The 19,664-nt window shown below is 39.8% G+C and overlaps 1 protein-coding gene and 1 long non-coding RNA gene across 5 annotated transcripts in view; one reads left to right on the plus strand and one right to left on the minus strand.

Moving 5' to 3' along the window:
* bcl2l11 (BCL2 like 11) overlaps positions 1-12,716 on the minus strand; it is a 33,375-nt gene extending 20,659 nt beyond the window's left edge. For 2 of the 4 annotated variants that reach the window (XM_032552403.1, XM_032552402.1), the window contains exons 1-2: positions 9,638-11,594; positions 2,868-2,983 (exon numbers count right to left, since the gene is read on the minus strand). In XM_032552403.1, the coding sequence (XP_032408294.1) occupies positions 2,868-2,983; positions 9,638-10,106 (585 nt within the window). In that variant the 5' untranslated portion in view covers positions 10,107-11,594. Of the gene's footprint in view, positions 1-2,867; positions 2,984-9,637; positions 11,598-12,296 lie in introns of those variants that run through there. The other 2 variants (XM_032552405.1, XM_032552404.1) reach the window with 2 other exon arrangements.
* Positions 4,740-9,731, plus strand: LOC116712597 (uncharacterized). Its single transcript, XR_004337580.1, has 3 exons — positions 4,740-7,840; positions 7,943-8,008; positions 9,619-9,731. It is a non-coding gene; the product is annotated as an uncharacterized LOC116712597 (long non-coding RNA).
* Positions 12,717-19,664: the final 6,948 nt, after the last annotated feature.

The raw sequence follows: 19,664 nt of genomic DNA on the forward strand, positions 1-19,664 counted from the left end.
GTGCTGTTCAAAATAAAAGCACCAATATTCCAAAATTCAATTCCGTGTCAAACCCACAGATTTTAAATTATCTTTAGCTGCATTTCCTTTGACCATGTAATTCCACAAATTTTGAAAAAAAAAAAAAAAAAAAAACTCATGGCAACACTTTTTTTGAGTCATGTGATCAACGACCGGATGTTACTACTGACGGAGGATGCACTGCAAGTTTTTTAAAGACTTATCGCGAGAACAAGCTTATTCATGAGTGATCTTAACTGCGTTTCTTATGCTGTGGAAACACAGCAGTTGCTAAATTGTGGGGGTGGGGGGGTGGGGGGGGGCTTCGACATTAGTGGAATATCGACAAAGTTTTGCACACATTCGTAAAGGATACACAAGTAGTGTCACCAGACAAGGCCTTTCAAACTAAACCTTGTTTTTTCAAATTAAAATTCTACTTATTTCAAGGTTGTGTAATTTTACATGAGATTCCTAATGCCTGCTGGGATTTGCGACTCAAAACCAATGTATGCAGCCGAAAGAAAGGACAGAAAGAAAGAAAAAAGAATGATGGAGTTGGACAGTGTGCACCAGGTGAGAGGTTTTATTCAAATTTCTTCTTTCTTCAGGGTTTTTTCCCCATTTCAGACTTTTCTTTTTTTTTTTTGGTGGAAAAAAATATTCTTCATCCTTACTATTGATATGCAACTGGAAAGTGCATCAAGTGAGGTGTAGCCATCACCATTGATTAGATTTAACTCCACTGAAATGATAAATGATTATTTAACGCCTCAAACAGGCAACCCAACCAATAATCCACAAAATAGGTCACTGGGTTTTATTTCTTGTGCCTTCACATATATTGCATGTAGAATTTGTTTGTAGACAAACTGCTACAAACACAAGCCAACATTATGAATATGGGCCATAGAAATATGAGTTCTGCTGGTGTAACTAGAGGCTACAGAAAGGCAACTTAAAAAGCATAAAGTATCTTCAAAACAATACCCCATTTTCTACTAATAATCCTGGAAAATATCTTTAAATACTGGAGCCTATAATTTTTTGTAATTCTAACAATACATTCTGTTAATATTATAATTATAAAGGCATAAAGAAAGAGTATTGACTATTTTTGATGTTTTTTGGGAGGATTCTACAAGTGGTGCGACTAAGAAAAACATCTAACGGGTTAATTCTCCTGATGCTGCTCATTACCAAATCAGGCACTAAACAAAATGGGTGGAAGCACATTTGTGATGCATCAAACTGCAGAGATGCAGACTTGAAGCTTTCTAGATGTTAAGCTTCTGACACTAAGGGAGATTTTTAAGCTCTTTAGAGGGATATAAAACTCCCAGCATGCATTTTCCTGACTTTTACTTTTCAGCTCACTACACTCATGAGATTAAAGTTAATTTAAACGAGCACAGACTCTTCTTCCCCTTCATCTCTGCATTTTCCAGTTTGCTAGTCTGCCCTTTGACAGTAAGTAAATCTCTGATGATGCAACATGCAGAAACGTTGCCAAGGAATCAGAAGCCAAGAGGAAATCGAGTCTTACTGCGGTTATTCAAATTTACAACAGGGTCTATTCAGTGGTTATATGCTCCCTGTGATAATGTAATCATGTCTTCAGGGAAGTAATTGTGAGGCTAATGCAACTGTAATTTCATGTCACAATCAGAGACAGGAGCTAAATGACTTATCTATTTTTGGATTACTGCAGAAGAGAGTTTTGAAAAATAGGCCAAAGTATGAGGGAAAAGTGTGTCAGCCACACTGGTGCCACAAGGTGACAAACAATGCAACATGGCAGAGGTAAACCGGCACTGAGATTTGCTTTCAGCATCTGTGAACACTTTGCTTCATCTTCATGCCTGCCAGCGAGGATATAAGCAGCTTAACATGCTGTGCAAATAATTTGGTATTTGAAAATGTCAGCTCCACCCCAATTCGTGCCACAAGGTTTTGCTTTTGACTTTGTTTTTATTGCTTAAAACTAGATGGTAAACAGAAGAAACAACATCTCATCTCTTTTTTCCCCTTGTCTTTTCCGTGAATGTTTAATTTCTGTTGAATTATGATTCTACTGATTATAATCAGATTGTGATTGAAGGGCCAGTGTTTTCATTACCATTAGCTAGCTTAGCTAAAATACCGACTGGTCACAGCTTTTATTAATTTAGTTATCATACGTTCACAAGTTTTAGTCAAGTCTCAAGTATTAGATGATAAAAATAAACGTTTGTCCTCAAATGCATGCTATCTATTCTGCCTGTGTCACTGTATCAATAACAATAACAAACAGTTTTGTTATTGCAAAAAAAGGTAACAGAAATACCTGGGTGTGTGCAGAGAAAGTGGCTTAGCATTATCCTGATCTGTTTGGAGCACTGTGATGATATTCAAAAACATATCAAAACTTCAAAACTCTTGGTGAGTAATGGTATCAAAAATAATTCATCCATATTGTTAATAGCGGCAGATTTTCCCTTTTCAAAGCTTCCTTTTAATTCACTTAGCCACTCACTAACAGCAATATTGTTTAGTTACTATTATTCCCAATAATGCCTAATGTCCCTAATTTGCATCATACCTTAACTTTGCATTAATTCAGGCAGTTGAATTAGTCATATTCAAACTAACAAACTTTACTATTTGAAATACTGTAATGATTAAAAAGAAAAACAATCTGAAAAATCTGTTTAGCAGCAAAAACTGCCAAGCAAAAGCAAATACCTCATTTTTTAAAATAATTTTTAATAAAATCAGGAAATGAGGGGTTAAGTTCATCAGCGCTCAAATAATTTAGATACATTTACAGATGTATTGCACAAAACTTTACATTGAGAAGAGTTTGATATGTGATCCCTGACTCTTACCCTTACCATCAGCTTGTTGTTGAAGTCATCTCCAATAGCACGGAGTTGACGACCATAGATTTCTGACTGCATATCCCGTGCCGCGTTAATAGTGCTATAGTGGTTGGGAGAGTGCCCTGAAACAGAGAGCAGAAAACACATAGTAATTTTTTCAACATATTCGTAAAACCGTAACGTGTGTCTGGAACATTATGAGTCAGAACAGTCAGAAGCAGCATTTTCTGCAGTGATTAGGTGTTAAGACGAGAGCTTCCCTGTTAAATTTACAGTTCGCTCATCTATGATTCATTTAAGTGAAACATGAAAAATACGTTATCACACAGGATCTGTGGTCGGGGGTTTAGACTTGAAAACCAAGTCAACCTGAGCACTGACATATTTTAAATATGACTCCTTGCATTAAAGGAAACCACAGAGGAACTAAGCTCAGTGGATGCTTCTACAAAGCCTTGTATGATGTTCAATGGCTTCTTTGTTTGTCTTATGGGTGACCCAGTACTATTCTGGGTCACAGAACATTTTCTTTTACATTTATAGTTAGCATCACATTGCAAAGGTATTCAGACACCCTCAGCTTTTTTTCTGTTTTGTCACATTACAACCACAAGCTTAAGTGCATGTTATTGACATTTTACCACATACATGACTTCTGTAGGTAATTGGTGGCACTGAATTGTATTTTTGGATATCATCCAAAAGAGTGCACTGAGTATAAATCTCTTTTTATTAGCAGTAGTAGTATTGTATACCATGTATTTTCCTTTCACTTCACAATTATACACTGTTTGGTGTTGATCTGACACCTACAATCCCAATAAAATACATTGGAGTTTGTAGATGTACTCTGACAAAAAGTAAAACATGCCACTGTATGTTCTAGGAAATGGATCATATAAAATATATTTATTATTTACTTGCAATATAACATGTAAAATGTATCTTTGACAGTTGTGATAGAAAAAAAACACACCAGCTGACCGTGTGAGCGCATGTTTGTATCTCTGCATTGGTGTGTGTGTGTGTGTGTGTTTGCGTTTGTTTTTGTGGTTTATCTGTTAAATTTTCAGTCTGAACTACAGTATGAGTATGAAAGGCTCTGACCTCTTACCGATCTCCGCTTATGACTCATTCACGCCGTTATGAAACCCAGACTTAATATTTCTAACATCCTTCAATATTGAAGCTACTGATTCAGCGATAAATCCGTCAGGCGCTGCTGAAGCATGGCTAGAACGGTGTTAAGCAGGAGACAAGGAAAAATTGCAAAGGCTCAGAATGTGTCATCATTGCTGGAAATGCAACTGAAAACAAGCATTTGTCAATTCGCTCAAATAGATGCTTGGTAAACAGTGAACAATTGGAATGCTTTAGAGCGCAAAGAAATTATAACCATATAAAGCAGAGTTAAGCAAAGCAAAATTATATATTACATATCAAATCACAGCATGGAAGGTTTCCAAAAGTGTCAAAATCAGCAAAAAAAAAAAAAAAAAGTCTTCAGGATTTATAAAGTAGTCCTAGATTTGATCAACATTGCAACAAATTATCCAGAGGGATGATTAATCCAAAATGTGACTAGGCTGAATAAAAAATGTTTTACCGTATTCGAAAAGAACCCAAGAGATGGTTGCACCTTTAACTGATGCTATCCTGTCAATGATTGTTTACTGTTATTGACTTTCTTTTTTTTAAACAAAGAACTAGATCGTTAAATTAGTACTAAAAGCGGTGAATCGGACACCAGGTTCAGCATCAGTATCCAGCCGTGGTTGGGGAAGCTTCACATTGACTTGACACTTGACATGCAAACAAGTAGAAGAATCAGACTCTTAAGGGAAATAACTAATTTTAAAGAGCACACTTTGTGTTTGTGCTAATGGCATCCCCCATGTTCAGGTTGCCCAGGGCAGAGAACCACACTGCCTATATCCAATACCAGCAATGTTTGGCGTGAACATAAAAATATGCCTATTTGAAAGCATACACAAATACTCAACAATTTTGTCTTTTTGTTCCAAAGGGAACCAAATGGCCAAAGAGATGTTTACAACTTTGTTGTGAATTAAATCTGTAGAAGAAGACCAAATTCTAAAGTTACCCAGACTGAATATGAAAACTGATTACACATTAGTCCAATTAAGCATGTTGGTTATTTTATACAGATTTATCAGCTCAAATCAAAACTGATCATCACGCAATTTGTGTAGGTATTTGTTTGTTTGTTTCTTCTATTATGAAGGTGTTCATGTCAAGAAAAAACAAAAACAGAACAAAAACGCTTCACGTAGCTTCACTTTGACTCTCCAGATAGCTGACTATTGTGTTTTCTTCCTGCTGCCGCATGAGGAAGTGCAGAGAGACCGAACTCTGACAAGAAGAAGATAAACTGATCCTTCTTACGGTACCTTTTGGCATCCGACACACAAACAAGGAAACATTCTTCATATCTGAAGCCTTTATTGCATGCTGGCGACAACACATGACAAGCTGCAGCACTGCGCGTGTGTTTTTATCTGTTAAACATTGTCATCGACAAAGCAGACTGCCTGAGATGCATAAAGTTTCCGTCTGGGTCACACAAAGGAGCTGCAGGCCTATTTTGACTGCTTAACATGCGCAATTAATGAGTGACCTGTGCACACATGCGAGCTGGTTTCTTCTGATTGCTATCTGTCTGGCTGCAGTGGAAAAAAATAAATAAAAGAGACACAAGGAAATCAGTTAAGCTAATCACTTCTATTATATTCTCTTATAGAGAGTACAACACCCTGACGCTTCTTAGGGTTTTCTGCTAGCATCTGGAGATAGCACAAGTGTATCTCTAGAATAAACACAGAAATATGCATAGACATAATTCAATCTCAGTTGATTTGTTGTGACATTTGAATTTAAATGTAACCATTCATTCCTAATGCGCAGTAAAGTGTTTGTGCAGCATTTGTGAAATCCAAGAGTACCCCTCTATATCCTTAAGGCTTTTCTTTCACGGCTTGTTTTCAATATTTGCTGTTTTTTGCCCTTTTTTCGCCTCAAGTTTTGTTACCAAGCTACCAGTCAACACAGACTGCAACTCTAGCCGGCAGCACAGCACTTAAAAAGTCTTCTATTGTAGATGATGTCGATATAAACAAGTCCACTGCAGCACTATTTTCGATCTTTATTGCTGGAGGTGACAGCCTTGCGTGCTTCGCTCTGTTTTTCAATAGAACCATACAACAAACACAAAAACAGAATCAGAAGGACCATGAGAACTGCTGAAACTCCATGAAACTCTTCACTGGCTGCTGTAAAACAATAAAAAAATATGCAACTTTTTCCACATCATGACTCGTTTGGTGTTTAAAAATTATACAACCTAGAAAATCCATCCGATTTTGATGTCATGTCCTGTCATCCTGACACTGAGGCGATCTAAATACAGCCAGTGGCTACTTTAACACCTTTAAGGTGTGAGCTACACGTGTTTCCCACACTGAGTCTCAACACAAAATATGTAGCTCAGCAGAACATCATGCAGAAACAGCTTCACGATATGTTGTAAATTTGTATGCAACATGCATATCACAAAAAACTTATTTGACCACAGTAAGTGTTGGCTACTTATGTAAGGATTCCTATGCATATTTGGTGACCTTTTGCCACTTAGAAATCTTTTATAAGATAAAGTGTTTGGTGAGCTTGTCAGAAATACACTAACTTTGTTAAATTACTTGTTTATTATACTCATGTGGATATTGCAAAATTCATCAACATTATTGCACATTGCGCGTTATAGGCCACGCCCCTTTGGTTCCGCCATCCCAGACGCACGCCTTGGAAGTCTATATCCCTGAGACCTCGACACATTCACTTGTATGATGAAAAAGACAGCGCGATTTAAACAAGTGAGGAAGAACTTTGTCAATCCTCTGCTGACAAACTGACAGCTATTTTTGGTAAGGCATCAGTGTTGAGAGAACTTGCAGTGAATAAAGCAAGAAAGAAAATAAATTTGGCTCTCCGTTCGCATGGGAGCACAGTAAGATTTCAGCTGAGAGACAAGAAAAGCAGTCGCCTTTTTGCTGACTCGCCATTGCCTCCTTTCAGCTTTTCTTCGCAAATTTTCCGGAGTTTCAAACTGAAACCTTTGTTCCACTAGTGAACACACTCTGCAACATTCACAGATCCGTCATCTTCTGCTTGCTTTGCATCATTCTCTAACCACATGTGTTACATGATAAAAACCTACATTACTCAAATATGTGCAGCCACTAAGTCAGGCTTGTTGAATCCTAAATGTGTTAGCATGTAAATCTATGGCAATGCTTCCGCTTAATATCATTTGGGACAGAGAAGAAAAAAAAAAAATCACTGAGATCCAGATTGCCACCCACCACAGCTGACTGTGTGGTGTAGGTGCTTATTTACACAAAGAGAGGGAAGTGACATATGACCACAAATGGTGACACAATAACAGTTCTGTCCTACGATACCTGCTGCCAACAATGCTTGTCAGATTATTTAGCCTCTGGGAATGGTTACACTGTGAAGTAATCCCAGGGAAACCAGGCATCACACAGCCCTTACACTGTACCTGACCTTGTAGCTGGCAGGTTAAAGTCAACAGGATGTCCTGTCAGACTAATTTATACATCAGACATCTCACGTTCCCACTGAAAGAATTAGGTGAACAAAGAAAAAAAGGTTTGAGGACCGGACTCAAATGACAAACACTTCCTAAAAAGTATCAGCTGATACACCCTCTGCTCCTATCTTCCAAGCAGCTCATCTGTGTCTTCGGAGACTCTATTGTCAGGGTCCAACAACCTTTTTTCCCATTTAACCAAAACGTTTGTGCAGGTCATCTTTAGGTGTGCGCTTTTCATCCGGTGTTAAAGAGGAAGTGTGCTCCTTTTGTTACAGCAAAATGCCTTATGGTGTATCTTGAGCACACTGCAGTCTAAACGTAGCGCTGGACTCCAGAGAACAATGGGGTAAAACATGCTATACCACATCGGATTTAATTATTGATTTTAAAACGAAACAATCTATGTAGTAATAATATTAATAATCATATCCTACTCCTTTTTTCTTAGCAATGGAAGTCGCACGAGAAAACTGCTGAATCATCAGTTGCACTGGGAGGACACAAGACAAAACGGGTTGGTTTGTTTCTCTTTTTGGTATAATGACTGATGAGTTACATCAGGGTGAGTAATATTAATCGAAGTACCCCTCTCCCTTTTTCCTCTTTTCCTTTCAAATTGAGCTGTGTAAAAGTGGCTTGGGCAACATGAGGGAATCAGGGGAGGATACATGTTTCTGCCTGAGTTTGTCAGAGGTTCCTCAGTGAGCCAACAAGCTGACCTGAGCCAAGTATTAGTCAATAAACCAGAATGTGTAAAAGCGTTAGTATTACTCATCTGACAGAGTTGCAAACGCTTTAGTGGAAAATCCAGGTTTCCCTCACGAGGAAAACTCCAACAGACAAAAAAAAGAAAACGCTCCCTGAGAGTTGTTCATGTATTTACTATCAATATCAATATCAGCCCCTCCAAAACTCTGATGAAGAAGCGCTTGAGGAGCGGGCGTCGGGCTTCTGTTTGGTTTCGCATGTTGCTGCACACCCACACAAAAACTGCAGCCAGTGAAAACATCTGAAGCAGCCTGTATTGCACAGTCAAGTCTCTGGTTTTCACGTGCAAAGCAGATTGTTTTCTTTCCCCCCTTAGCAACACTTGTCATCTTTGGCCCAAATAATCACAATTTAAGGAAAGGAAAGTTCTGAGAAGTTCACAAGTTATTTGAGTTAATTGTTCATTTTAGTGGCAACTTACACTATACGGAGACATTTTGGAGAATATCAAATATTACCCAATAGATTATTTAAATTTGAATAATAATAAATTTTTCTTCCTCATGTCTAGTGTCCAGCAGAGAAATTTAAAGCTAATTTTCATAAGGGTTGTATTGCAGGCAAATGCATGAACTAAGTTTCTGTAGAGGAGCAAGAATTTAAGCTTGTTTCCAGCTTTAGTCAGATTAGCGGCAGTGCTAATGCTAAAGTCAAACTTACTCGAGAGCTGAGATTCTTAACGTGGATGCATGATATATCGGCACTAACATCGGTATCGGCCTGATAAATAAAACTGGGCCGATATTAGCTATTTGTTCCCATGTTGTTGATGTTTCAGAAGGGGGAGGAGGGAGGCTGGTTATGTGGTATTTGTTTGGTCATGTGACTGTGATAGTGATGAAGCAGGACTGTGGGGAGAAGCAGAGATGCAGAGGGGAAGTCAGTGGTGTGTTTTTTTTTTTCCAAGATGTTGAAAGAATGGTGGAATATATACTGGTAAATATCGATTATCGGCCGTAACAGTAATATATTGATATCGGCCCAAATTTTACAGATCGGTGCATTGTTCATTCTTATGCCTCAGAGAAGGTGTATCTGCCGACTTATTAATATCAATTCAAAACCTATTATTGATATTTCACTAACATCTCATCCTTTAAAGTCTGAACAGTATTTTTTTTCTGTTTTAACACAAGTGCACAAACCAGATGAGGAGAGTGATCACAAGTAAGAGGTTTGGGCTCAGTTGGCTCGTTCTTCTTCTTCTTCTTTGTTATTTCAGCCTTCCCTGTATACCCATCCCATCTACAAACTACCATGGTTTATTATAATTTAATATATAATGTCTGAAACAGAATGATCTTCTAAATCCCTCACCCCTCCCTCTTTGTTATTTTCTTTCTCTCTTTTTTGCAGCGCACTGAAGTTTGCTCACCGAGAAGCCCGAGTCCACCGTGCTCCACAGCCATTCGCTGCAGGGCGTGGTTCATCACCTGGCCGGTGAGGCTGGGGGTCTGCGTGGCTTTGTCAGCCGTCACTGGGTGCGGAGAGAGCGGGGAGCTCGGCAGCGAGTCGCAGTCAAAGGAGAAGTATCCGCTGGACGAGCGGCGGGGAGGGCGAAATATCGACCTGCTTCGAAAGACGTCTAAACTGGCCGGGCTCACGAAGCAAGTCGGCGAGTCCGAGTCCGGCTCCCCTCTTCGTCCTCCTCCCTCTCCTCCTCCTCCCCCGGCTGTGGAGGCGCCCGCCTGCGGCGCGCGGCTCCGCTCTGTGTGCTTCGAGGAACGTGGTGTTCGCGCTGAGGATGCTGGGTCTCCGCCGGTCCCCTCTGCTGGCGTTACTTCGGTCGAGCCATCGAGCAGATTTGGCGGTCTGTTGGATGAACAGAGCGTCACCGTGAGCATGGGCTTTCATCCCTCTGCCCGGCTACAACAGCCCCTCTCCGCGTCTGTGCTGCGTGTTTTCCGGAGCCGCAGCTGCGCGTGCAGCGCAACTTGCTGTGTCACGCCTGGACTTTGTTCTGCAATTCTTTATTTTTAGAAATGCGGAATCGCAGCGTTTTTTCTACACCCTATTCGTTTAATAGCGCGCTGACCTTTCTAGTGTCTTTACATCAGGGAAGTCGGTGTTTCACCTGTGGGGCCTGTCCGGATTATTTTCATCGGCGTCCACAGCACCTGATTCCCACAGCCTATTCCCCCCCCCTCAGCACAAGCGGTAAAACCCAGTTTCCTGTTCCAAAACCGACGTCCAGCGAGTATCTATTGTTTGTCAGAAATTGCTGATTATGGCAAGTCTTTGTTTATTTTTTTTTTATTTTTTTTTTGCTGGAGAGGAAAAAAAAAAAACCAAATCCGACATATAGGAAGCGGCTGGGGTGACTTTAACTGCGTCACAGGCAGTCAACCTGAAACGAACCCGCCTCAAGAGACAAATCTGGAAGCTTTTAATGGGATCCTATTGCAGTATCTCCAGAATGCGCTAAATTAAATGAAAGCTCAGAAGTGTAGCTTCAATACAACTGCGCTCAGAGTAATCTGTAAATTTGGGTTTAGAGCCTTAACCATCCGCCTCTGTTCCAGATTGGCATTTAAAAAAAAAGAAGAAGAAGAAAGAAAATGTGTTTAGGTTGTGTTTTCTTTAGCGCAAACTCTTTCTTTTTGCATGCGCAGACGCGAGTTTAATAACTATTTCCTTTTACGCACGCACAAACGGCTACTGCACTTGACCTGGACGCGCCGCTCGCTCTCCTGGTGGATACATTATAATATTTTTTTTTTTTTACGAATCCCACGAGGATTTGTGCGTGAATCCAAACACAAGGAGAAACTGGAAAGCGAAACAGCAACTCGACGGGCACGGGCAGCGGCTGCTAACGCGCAGGCACACACGCACACACTGAGAGAGAGGAAGGGAGACAGAGGAAAAACAGGCAGAGGAAAAGGAAGGAAAGCAAGCCACCGTGTGATGAAATGTTGAAGGAAATCCGTCCACAGTGCACTTCACCGTCGCCACCGTACACTTATAAAGTGGAGTTTGTTTGCGTGTTTTTATGTCAGCTGTGGGGCGGGAAAACATGCGACATTTTAAGATTGCACCATAAGCATGCAGTTTGCGACATGAAGAGAAACACATATATACGCCGCTCAAGCATACGGAAGTCGCGAGCTTCTGGATTCTGCTTCAGTGCGTGTGCGCCTCCCACCGGAGGTGCAATGGGACGTGCAAATGTTGCGATTGAGGTGCAAATATATTAGTCAACGACCGCTAATTACCCGCTATGGCTACATCTAATTACACGCAAAAAGACAAGTGCATTTGGATGGGAGTTTTTTTTTTTTTTTAAGTTGTTTTTTAATCCTCGGTTACTTCTTATACTGCCTAAACCCGGTGACCTCGGCTCTGCGCTGCAATCTGAAGGCACAAAGAGATCCTTAAGACAGAAATAATCAGTGTCTCTATTATTCCAGAAGGGGAAAATAAGCAATTGTTGCCCCAAAGTGCTTTCCGTCATACCGCAAACGCGTCTTTTATTAAAAAAAAAAAAGGAAGGAAAGAGAGAGAAAGAAAGACCACTCTCTCTTTCTCTTTAGCAAATAAAGCACAGTTTCCACAAAAACCGACCAACATTTGGAGCAATACACAAAAATCCTTTATCCCCGGTGCAACCCGACCTGCGCCTGAAGGGTCAATAAAGAAGTGGAGCTGGAGCGTGTCGTTCTTAAACACGGGAGCTTAGAAAAGCACAATAATTACCGAATCATTTTTCTTCAAGTATTATTCCAACTAGTTCAGTAACTACCGTGAAATAAGCAGATTATGTGTTTACGGACATGCTACTCAGAGTGCTTGGCAAACTGCAAGTTTAATAAAGCCCTCATTAAACTATAAATGCACATATTATTGCTGCTGTTATAATTGCGGTGATGCTGCGTTAAATAAAGGAATGGCAAACAGACCCGGATAAAGTGTGCGCGGGTGCAGCGCAGTCACGGAAAAGCCGGCGTGAAGCGGCGGATCATATTATTCCAATTAAACAGCGGGGTGACGAACAATGCGCGCGCTCACTGTTCGCTCGTGCTGACAAAACTTACCTTAAAGAGTGCATGTCAGTCACAAGACTGACATGCGTTGACACATTGGCCCTAACTTCAAAAACAGTGGGAAAGCAGTTTGCGGGACTTCTAATGCTGGTCCACTAGTCCAAAGTGGCGACAATAAATCCCGAAAAAGAAATAAAAGGTGGAGGGGAAAGACGTCGACGTCAACAAGCGAGTATATTCCAGAGTCGGACGGGAGCAGCGGTTGAAAAGTGGCTGAATAGTCCGTGTGGAAACTCCACCGTGTGAGGTAAACAAACTCCAGCCTGCCCTTTGTTGCTGAGATGTTTCCTTCGCTATCCGTGAAGCTACAGGGAGAAACGCTCTCAGTTCTCTGTATATAAATTGCATTGAGATCACTCCGCCCCCATTGTGTGACGCAGTTTTCTGGGTTTAAATAGTATACTGGATGAATAGGCGGTTCACCGTCGCCCTCTGGTGTTCAAGCGAAACACCTGTGACTGGAATTGAGTGGAGGGAAATAAAAAAAAAATTGTCACAGAACGCGCACAAAAACGCATGGCAAAACGCAGAGGTGAAACATTTAAACATGCTTAAATGTTTAAATTTAGACATTTTAAAAAAAACATTAAAATGTTTAAACTTACGGCTTCTCGTATGAGAAGACGATCTTCTGGCTGGTATTAAAACAGTCAATAACAGATGAGTCATGTCAATGGACGGCATATTAAGAATAAAATCTGGTTAGATTCACTTCTGTGATGGAACATAGCAATGTATTAAACAAACCCTTCGCATTTTGCCACGTTTCAACCACAAAGTTTAATGAAGATCACGTAATAGACCAAAGTGAAGATTTTTTTTGTGTGTGAAGTGGTTCATGTTTTTACATCTTTTTGTAAAAAGCAGAAATGCGTAACGTGCATTTCTGTTGAAGCCACCGTGAGCCAGCTCTTTGCAGATTCACCTTTTGCTGCAGTTACAGCTGCTGCATTTTGGGGGAATGTCTCTACCAACTTTGCACGTCTAGAGAGTAAGACACATTTTTGGACCATCGTTCTTTTCAAAAAATAACTCCAGCTCAGTGACATTGGATGAAAGGTGTCTTTGATCATCAATTTTCAAGATTTGACACCTAATCTCACATGGATTAAAATCTAGAATTTGACTGGGCCATTCTATAGCATTTTATTGCTTGTGTGTTTTAGGACCATTACCCTGCCCAAAGTTAACCTTAAAGCTAACGCCATGCTTTAGAATGACTCTACAAATATTCATAGCAAAAATACCAACCTCAAAGCGATCTGAGAGCTCACTTACCCAACTGTCAAAATCACATGTAATGTCTTCAACACATTCGTTGCTATATATTGACGTTGGCAAGAGAGCGATTTGAGTAATACTGAGAAGGTTAAAACCACTCTTGAAATGAAAGTACATTTCAATATCTTTCCACTTATGAATCATATAAAGAGTACTGATTAAGCAATAGTGGAATTCATGAAGAAATACAGACCTAGTGATTAGGATGATATGCACAGGGGGATTTTGTGCCGTTGCATCCTAAGTTTATGTCCACCAGTTGACTGGAAGTTATGGAGGTTAGCTGAAGTGTCTAACACGGGGCAGCCATCTTCCTCTACGTCAAGTTGTAGATCTAAGTCTGCAGCTTATGGCCAAATGGTTATAGGACGGTTAAGTTACATGTTTTTTCCTCATGCACAGAATGTTTCAGTTAATTCTATAAATCCTTTCTACCCATAACATTCAAAATCCTTAAAAATCCACAGTGGATACATCATGGTCTATAGGTTTGTGGCTGTCATAGCTTTTTTAATCAAAGACTATGACATTAATACATTCAAACCTGCACAGGTCTGAGAGTTAACACAACCCTGTCATTTTCACACTCTACAAACTATTTTGTTTCTTAAACTACCAGGTATAGATTGCTCATCATTACCTTTGATTTCGATAACACCGATAAAAATGTTCTCATTGTTTATCAAGAAAGGCATGGATAAATGAAATATACTTAAAAACAAAACTTTTTGCATGTACGACTACGTTGTCTTTCTAATGATTAAATGTCACATGATCAAAAAAGAGGTTTTGGTCTTTCAGTAAATCAATATAGCACACATTTATTTTTCATTTTATCTAATTTGGCATCCAGTACTGGCAAACAAATGGGTGTTAGGAAGTATAACATAAGTATTATGAATCAAAGCAGTTTACAGGTGCTCAGCTGTAGAAAATAGATGACATTAACTCAAAGCCACACCATCGCATCACACACGTCGCTTTAATCAAGTGAGTGCTGTGAATTGCAAAAGCAACATGCAAAAACACGAATTGCAAAAGCAAATCACAGCGCTCACCGATTCAGTAATGCTGATGCAGAACTTCGACTCGCTGAAAGCAACAAGAGGATCCGGTCCACAGAACTCCGACAGCTGGAAGGTTTAAGGACAAAGAGAGGAGTGGGATCAATACAGACGGACGAGAGTGAGGCGATCAATAACATTTGCATGTGATCAATACCGGTCAGTGTCTCAGAGTGTGGGAAAATATTTCTGATAGTGCCTCCCATTTCTGTCTTCACTGTTTAATTCCTGAGCAACATTAGTTTTAGTGATACAGGAGGCAGTTGAGGTGATTTTTTTTTAAAAAGCGTTAGATGCTTATTAGAGTTTTAATTGATGGAAACGAAATAATATTTTTAATACTTTTCCCAATGTCCTGGACTGGATTCTCCTCTCGTACATTGGTTCCTGTGTTTTGGTTCCTCTCTGTTATTCCTGTCAGTAACTTTGATTACTGACTTTGTCTCATCTATTAAAAGATCTCTGCACATGGCAAAGCATGACAAAAGTATAAACACCTAGACATGGTGGAGCATTTGTTTGCATCGTTGTCATGCAAACACATGCCTTTTGAATTATTTTGTCTTTATTACAAAAGGATTTCATTATGGTGCTGCAGCACTCTGGAAATGAGCTGAAATTGCTGATTTGAGAGTCATTCTGACAAAGGCTTTTTATGCATTTGAGACATTTTCCACCACAGCCAAACAGCTATTTAGTACTTTAAGAACAAAACTGTTTCAAAATGATTGTTTTCTTGCCAGCCACTCGGATAGAGTGTGTTTCATTTCCATGAAAATTGGTCACTCCCGAAATCACAAACATGCCAATATGTTCTAAAGATGACCAGATGTACTCAGCAAGGGTAACTGACTAACAACAAAATATTTGGTTCTTGTTCAACCAAGATGTTTGCGTGTTACGTTTGTATTGTAGCAAACTCTTCAGCCTCCACTCTCTCCACTTCTGTAGAGTTTAAAGAAAGTACAAGAATATATGTAAAGCCATCCATCCATCCTTATACACGCTTATCCCACATAGAGTCGCGAGGGTTGCTGGTGCCTATTGTCAGCGGTCAATGGGCGAGGTTTGGACACACCTTCTAATTCAATGGGTTTTCTTTATTTTCATGACTATTTATAAGGCAAGAAATCCCACTTATTAACCTGACAGGGCACAGCTAGGAAGTGAAAACCATTTCAGGTGACTACCTCTTGAAGCTCATCAAGAAAATGCAGAGTGTGTGCAAAGCAGTAATCACAGCAAAAGGTTGCTACTTTGAAGAAACTAGAATATAAGGGCTATTTTCAGTTGTTTTACACTTTTTTGTTTAGTGCATATTTCCACATGTGTTGTTCATAGTTTTGATGCCTTCAGTGTGAAACTACAATGTCAATAGTCATGAAAATAAAAGAAACTCATTGAATTAAAAGGTGTGTCCAAACTTTTGGTCTGTAGTATATATATATATATATATATATATATATATATATATATATATATATATATGTGTGTGTGTGTGTGAAAGTCTTTCCTGGTATGGCTGATACACTGCGTTAAAATGTTCAGTCTTTTACAATGTTGACATCTGTGGTAGTCTGGCTTCCCTTCAGCCTGTTTGCTTTAACAGCCAAATAACAATTGGAGCCACTGGACGATCGATACCCTGCAGAGTTTTATGGCATCATTTAGCTGCCCCTGGGGAAATTTAAGGGTAATTATAGATTACTCACTACAGTAGACACCATTATACACAGTGGATCATAAATAGCTGTAAATTGCACTGTCGTGCCAAGCTAAGGATTTCATGCTACTGAACAAACAAACTGATGGCTGAGGGTTCAGCTGTGTTGAGCTAGCTTAAATAAATCAGACAAATATCTCCCCAGTCTGACCATAAAAAATTTTAAAAAGACTTTTATGCACACTGTGGAGTTCCAGCCACCTAATATTAGATTTCTTTTTAGATGTATCTTAACAGCCACACCCATAGTTGAGGGTAATAAACACATTAGAGCTTTTTTTACTGTTGCTATTACTGCCAGAGCTTAAAAAGTGGTGTGTCAGCAGTGGCTTTATTCCAGCTTTTGACCCGACCGTAAAGCTCAGAGAAATGTCAACGAGTGTTGAACACAGAGCTGAGTCAAAAGATAAGACTGGAAAAATCATTAAATTAAAAATATATAGATAAGGTGCGTGGTATGTCTTCAAAATCACAAAAAGTGCCTGACAGCTTACCCAACCCCTCTACATGAGCTTGGTCTCGTTAAGATAGCCATCTAAATTGTTTATCTCTGCAGTCAGACATGTTGCATCTGTTTGACTGCAACATGTTTGACTGCAAAGATATGTGGCCATTAAGTTTGTAACACAAAAACAAATGAAAGATTTTGCCTCACCTGGATTTTCCTTGTTTATTTTCATCCAGCTACATATTGCAATATTGAAGATGTGAACTGGAAAATAAAATAAAACTTATCAACTTGTAGATAAGAAATTTTATGTACTCGTATTTCAAACTTAGAAAAAAAAAAGAAAAAAAGCTCAAAAATGGAAATGGAAAAAATGTAAAGATTTTTGCATGTTGATGTCCAGGCATTTTCCCCAGCTGGACCGGATTGTGGTGGACACACTTGACATGCAAATTTCAAATGGTTGTCACTCCTTTATTCTTCAACATACAATCATCGATGAGGGCTCTAATGACCAGGCATCTAATGAAAGGTAATATTCATAGGATAGTATGATTAAAGTATAATTATTGGCATGTAAGCACTATAACGTCGTCTTGGGTTTGAGTCCTGGTCTGGGGTCTTCCTGCATGGAGTTTGTATGTTCTCCCTGTGCATGTGTGGGTTCTCTCCAGGTACTCCCACTCGCTCCCTCAGTCCAAAAACATGACTGTTAAGTTAACTGGTCTGTTCAAATTGTCCTTACGTGTGTGGTTGTGTATCTGTGTCTCTGTGTTGCCCACCTCTCTCGCCCAGTGACTGCTGGAAATAGGCACCAACCCCATGTGACCCTGCAAGGGCAACCAGAAATAGACAATAGATGGAAGTCAGGTTACTATCAATCTGCAAAAAATGTATGCTGCAGGTTCTGTGTTTACTGCAAGCTGATGTTTTTCTTTAGCTAGGCCTTCCTAGTGCCGGATTGAAACCCACATCGCTGTCAGAACTATCCTAATTCTCTGCAACACAAGAGTCATCGGCAACAATTCTTAAAAATCAATCGTCCAATTAATTGTCCAATGATGTGGCCTCATGCTGGATTGTACATTTGGTAATAATATCACAGGGATTATTTGCAAACATGTGAATTTGTGTTGTTTGCTCTTTTATGCCATGTCTAGGTACAAAAGGTTAATGAATACCAACTGGTCAGGACTTTTTGTAAATGTGAAAACTAGTTGTGATCTTCATTTTTTTCTCCCCAAATTATTTCTGTTTCGCTTTAATTACATAAGCAGGTTGTGGTCCAGCTTACGGTAAAAGTTGTGCTTTAAGTGGTGAATGGGTAACACCTAAGGAATGCATGATGTCAAAAGAGAGTGCCATGGGGACACAAAGAGTGTGTCCCCATGGCAGGGGTGGGGGTGTTTAGGCATGTGGGTGTGTGTGTGCGTGTGTGTGTGAGATCCTAGAGATTGAAGATATTGACTGCTAGCCATTGGGTACTAATGGGAAGCACCATGCAGTTCTTTTGCACTGAAGCATGACACCCTCACCCCCAGTAAGACAATACTGACCACCTGGACCACACTAATACTGTGTCGGGGTGTGTGTGGGTGTGTGTGTCTGCATGTGTGGGAATGTGTCCACAACGTAGGCTGGCTGTAATGCGAGAGGTCAGGACACAATAGAGCTGTGACTCTGAGGACGTAACACCACGCTGAGAAAGGTCACAGCTAAGTGGCAAAATGCTCCACACCCACAGTAATGTTGGGACAGTGTTCGTGTTCTCCGTGCTACTACTAGTCTCACCAACCCTAGTTCAAATCAATTATCAGTTTCAATTGAGAATGTTACGGCATTATTGGAATTTGATGGGCTTACTTGAGTTTTATGCCGCACGCAAACTGCGCGGCTAACGACCGGTCGTTTATTGTTCTTACGGTAGCTCATCCACAAACGGCGCCTTGCACAATTCATTACCCTCGAACATTTCGTCTTGTTGAATGAACAAGCTTTGGTTACTGTTATTTGGGGGATTTTATGTTGTTGACAAACACAAAGCAGCGCTTAACCGTGAAGCAGAAGCCAACTTTTGTATTCAAATAAAAGAGCTCTTTTTGACTGCAGATAGAACTTATTATTATTATTATTTTGGAGATGCTAGACAGATCCTCCCGCCTGAGTTGCAGAATAATAATCCAGAGTTACCATGGAGATGTTAGCTGCTTTTTCGATCAAAATCCTTCCTCGCCGTGTTCATCAGCTTTGGTGGATGGCCATGTCTTATTAGGCTTGCATTGTGACATACTCTTTCAATTTTCCCAATAGGAATAGCTCAGTGCTTCTTTAGATGTACAAAATGTTTTCTTCCTTCAAACTTTTCCACAATTTTATCCCCGATGTGTCTGCCTTGTTCCCAGGTCTTCAATAGGCTGTTGGGATAAAATACACATGTATGGAGTGTATTTACTAATGAAGTGACTTCATAACATCTGCACCGCATTCTGGGGATGGGTGTAAATGGATTTAAAGACATAGTGTGCCTTTCAAACTTATTTGTTAAATGTTTTGAATATGACCATTTCCTTCCACTTCACAGTTATGCACTGCTTTGTGTCGGTCTATTACATGAAATCCAACTAAACAGATTGAAGTTAGTGGCTGAAACACAACAAAATGTAAAGAGATTTAAGGCTAATATGGTAGGAGAGAACTAAAGTTTACATTTGGCTCAGGATTTAAAAAAAAAATTAATAACGGAGGCAGTGCTTTTGTAGGATGTGGCATTTAAGAGCTGTATCAATTCAGATCTTGTCCAGGTAAATGAACATTGTCAAAATGAAATGGTAAGAAGCTTAAAC

Source organism: Xiphophorus hellerii, chromosome 22, assembly GCF_003331165.1.
Source record: "Xiphophorus hellerii strain 12219 chromosome 22, Xiphophorus_hellerii-4.1, whole genome shotgun sequence".
In the NCBI taxonomy this organism is placed as follows: Eukaryota; Metazoa; Chordata; class Actinopteri; order Cyprinodontiformes; family Poeciliidae; genus Xiphophorus; species Xiphophorus hellerii.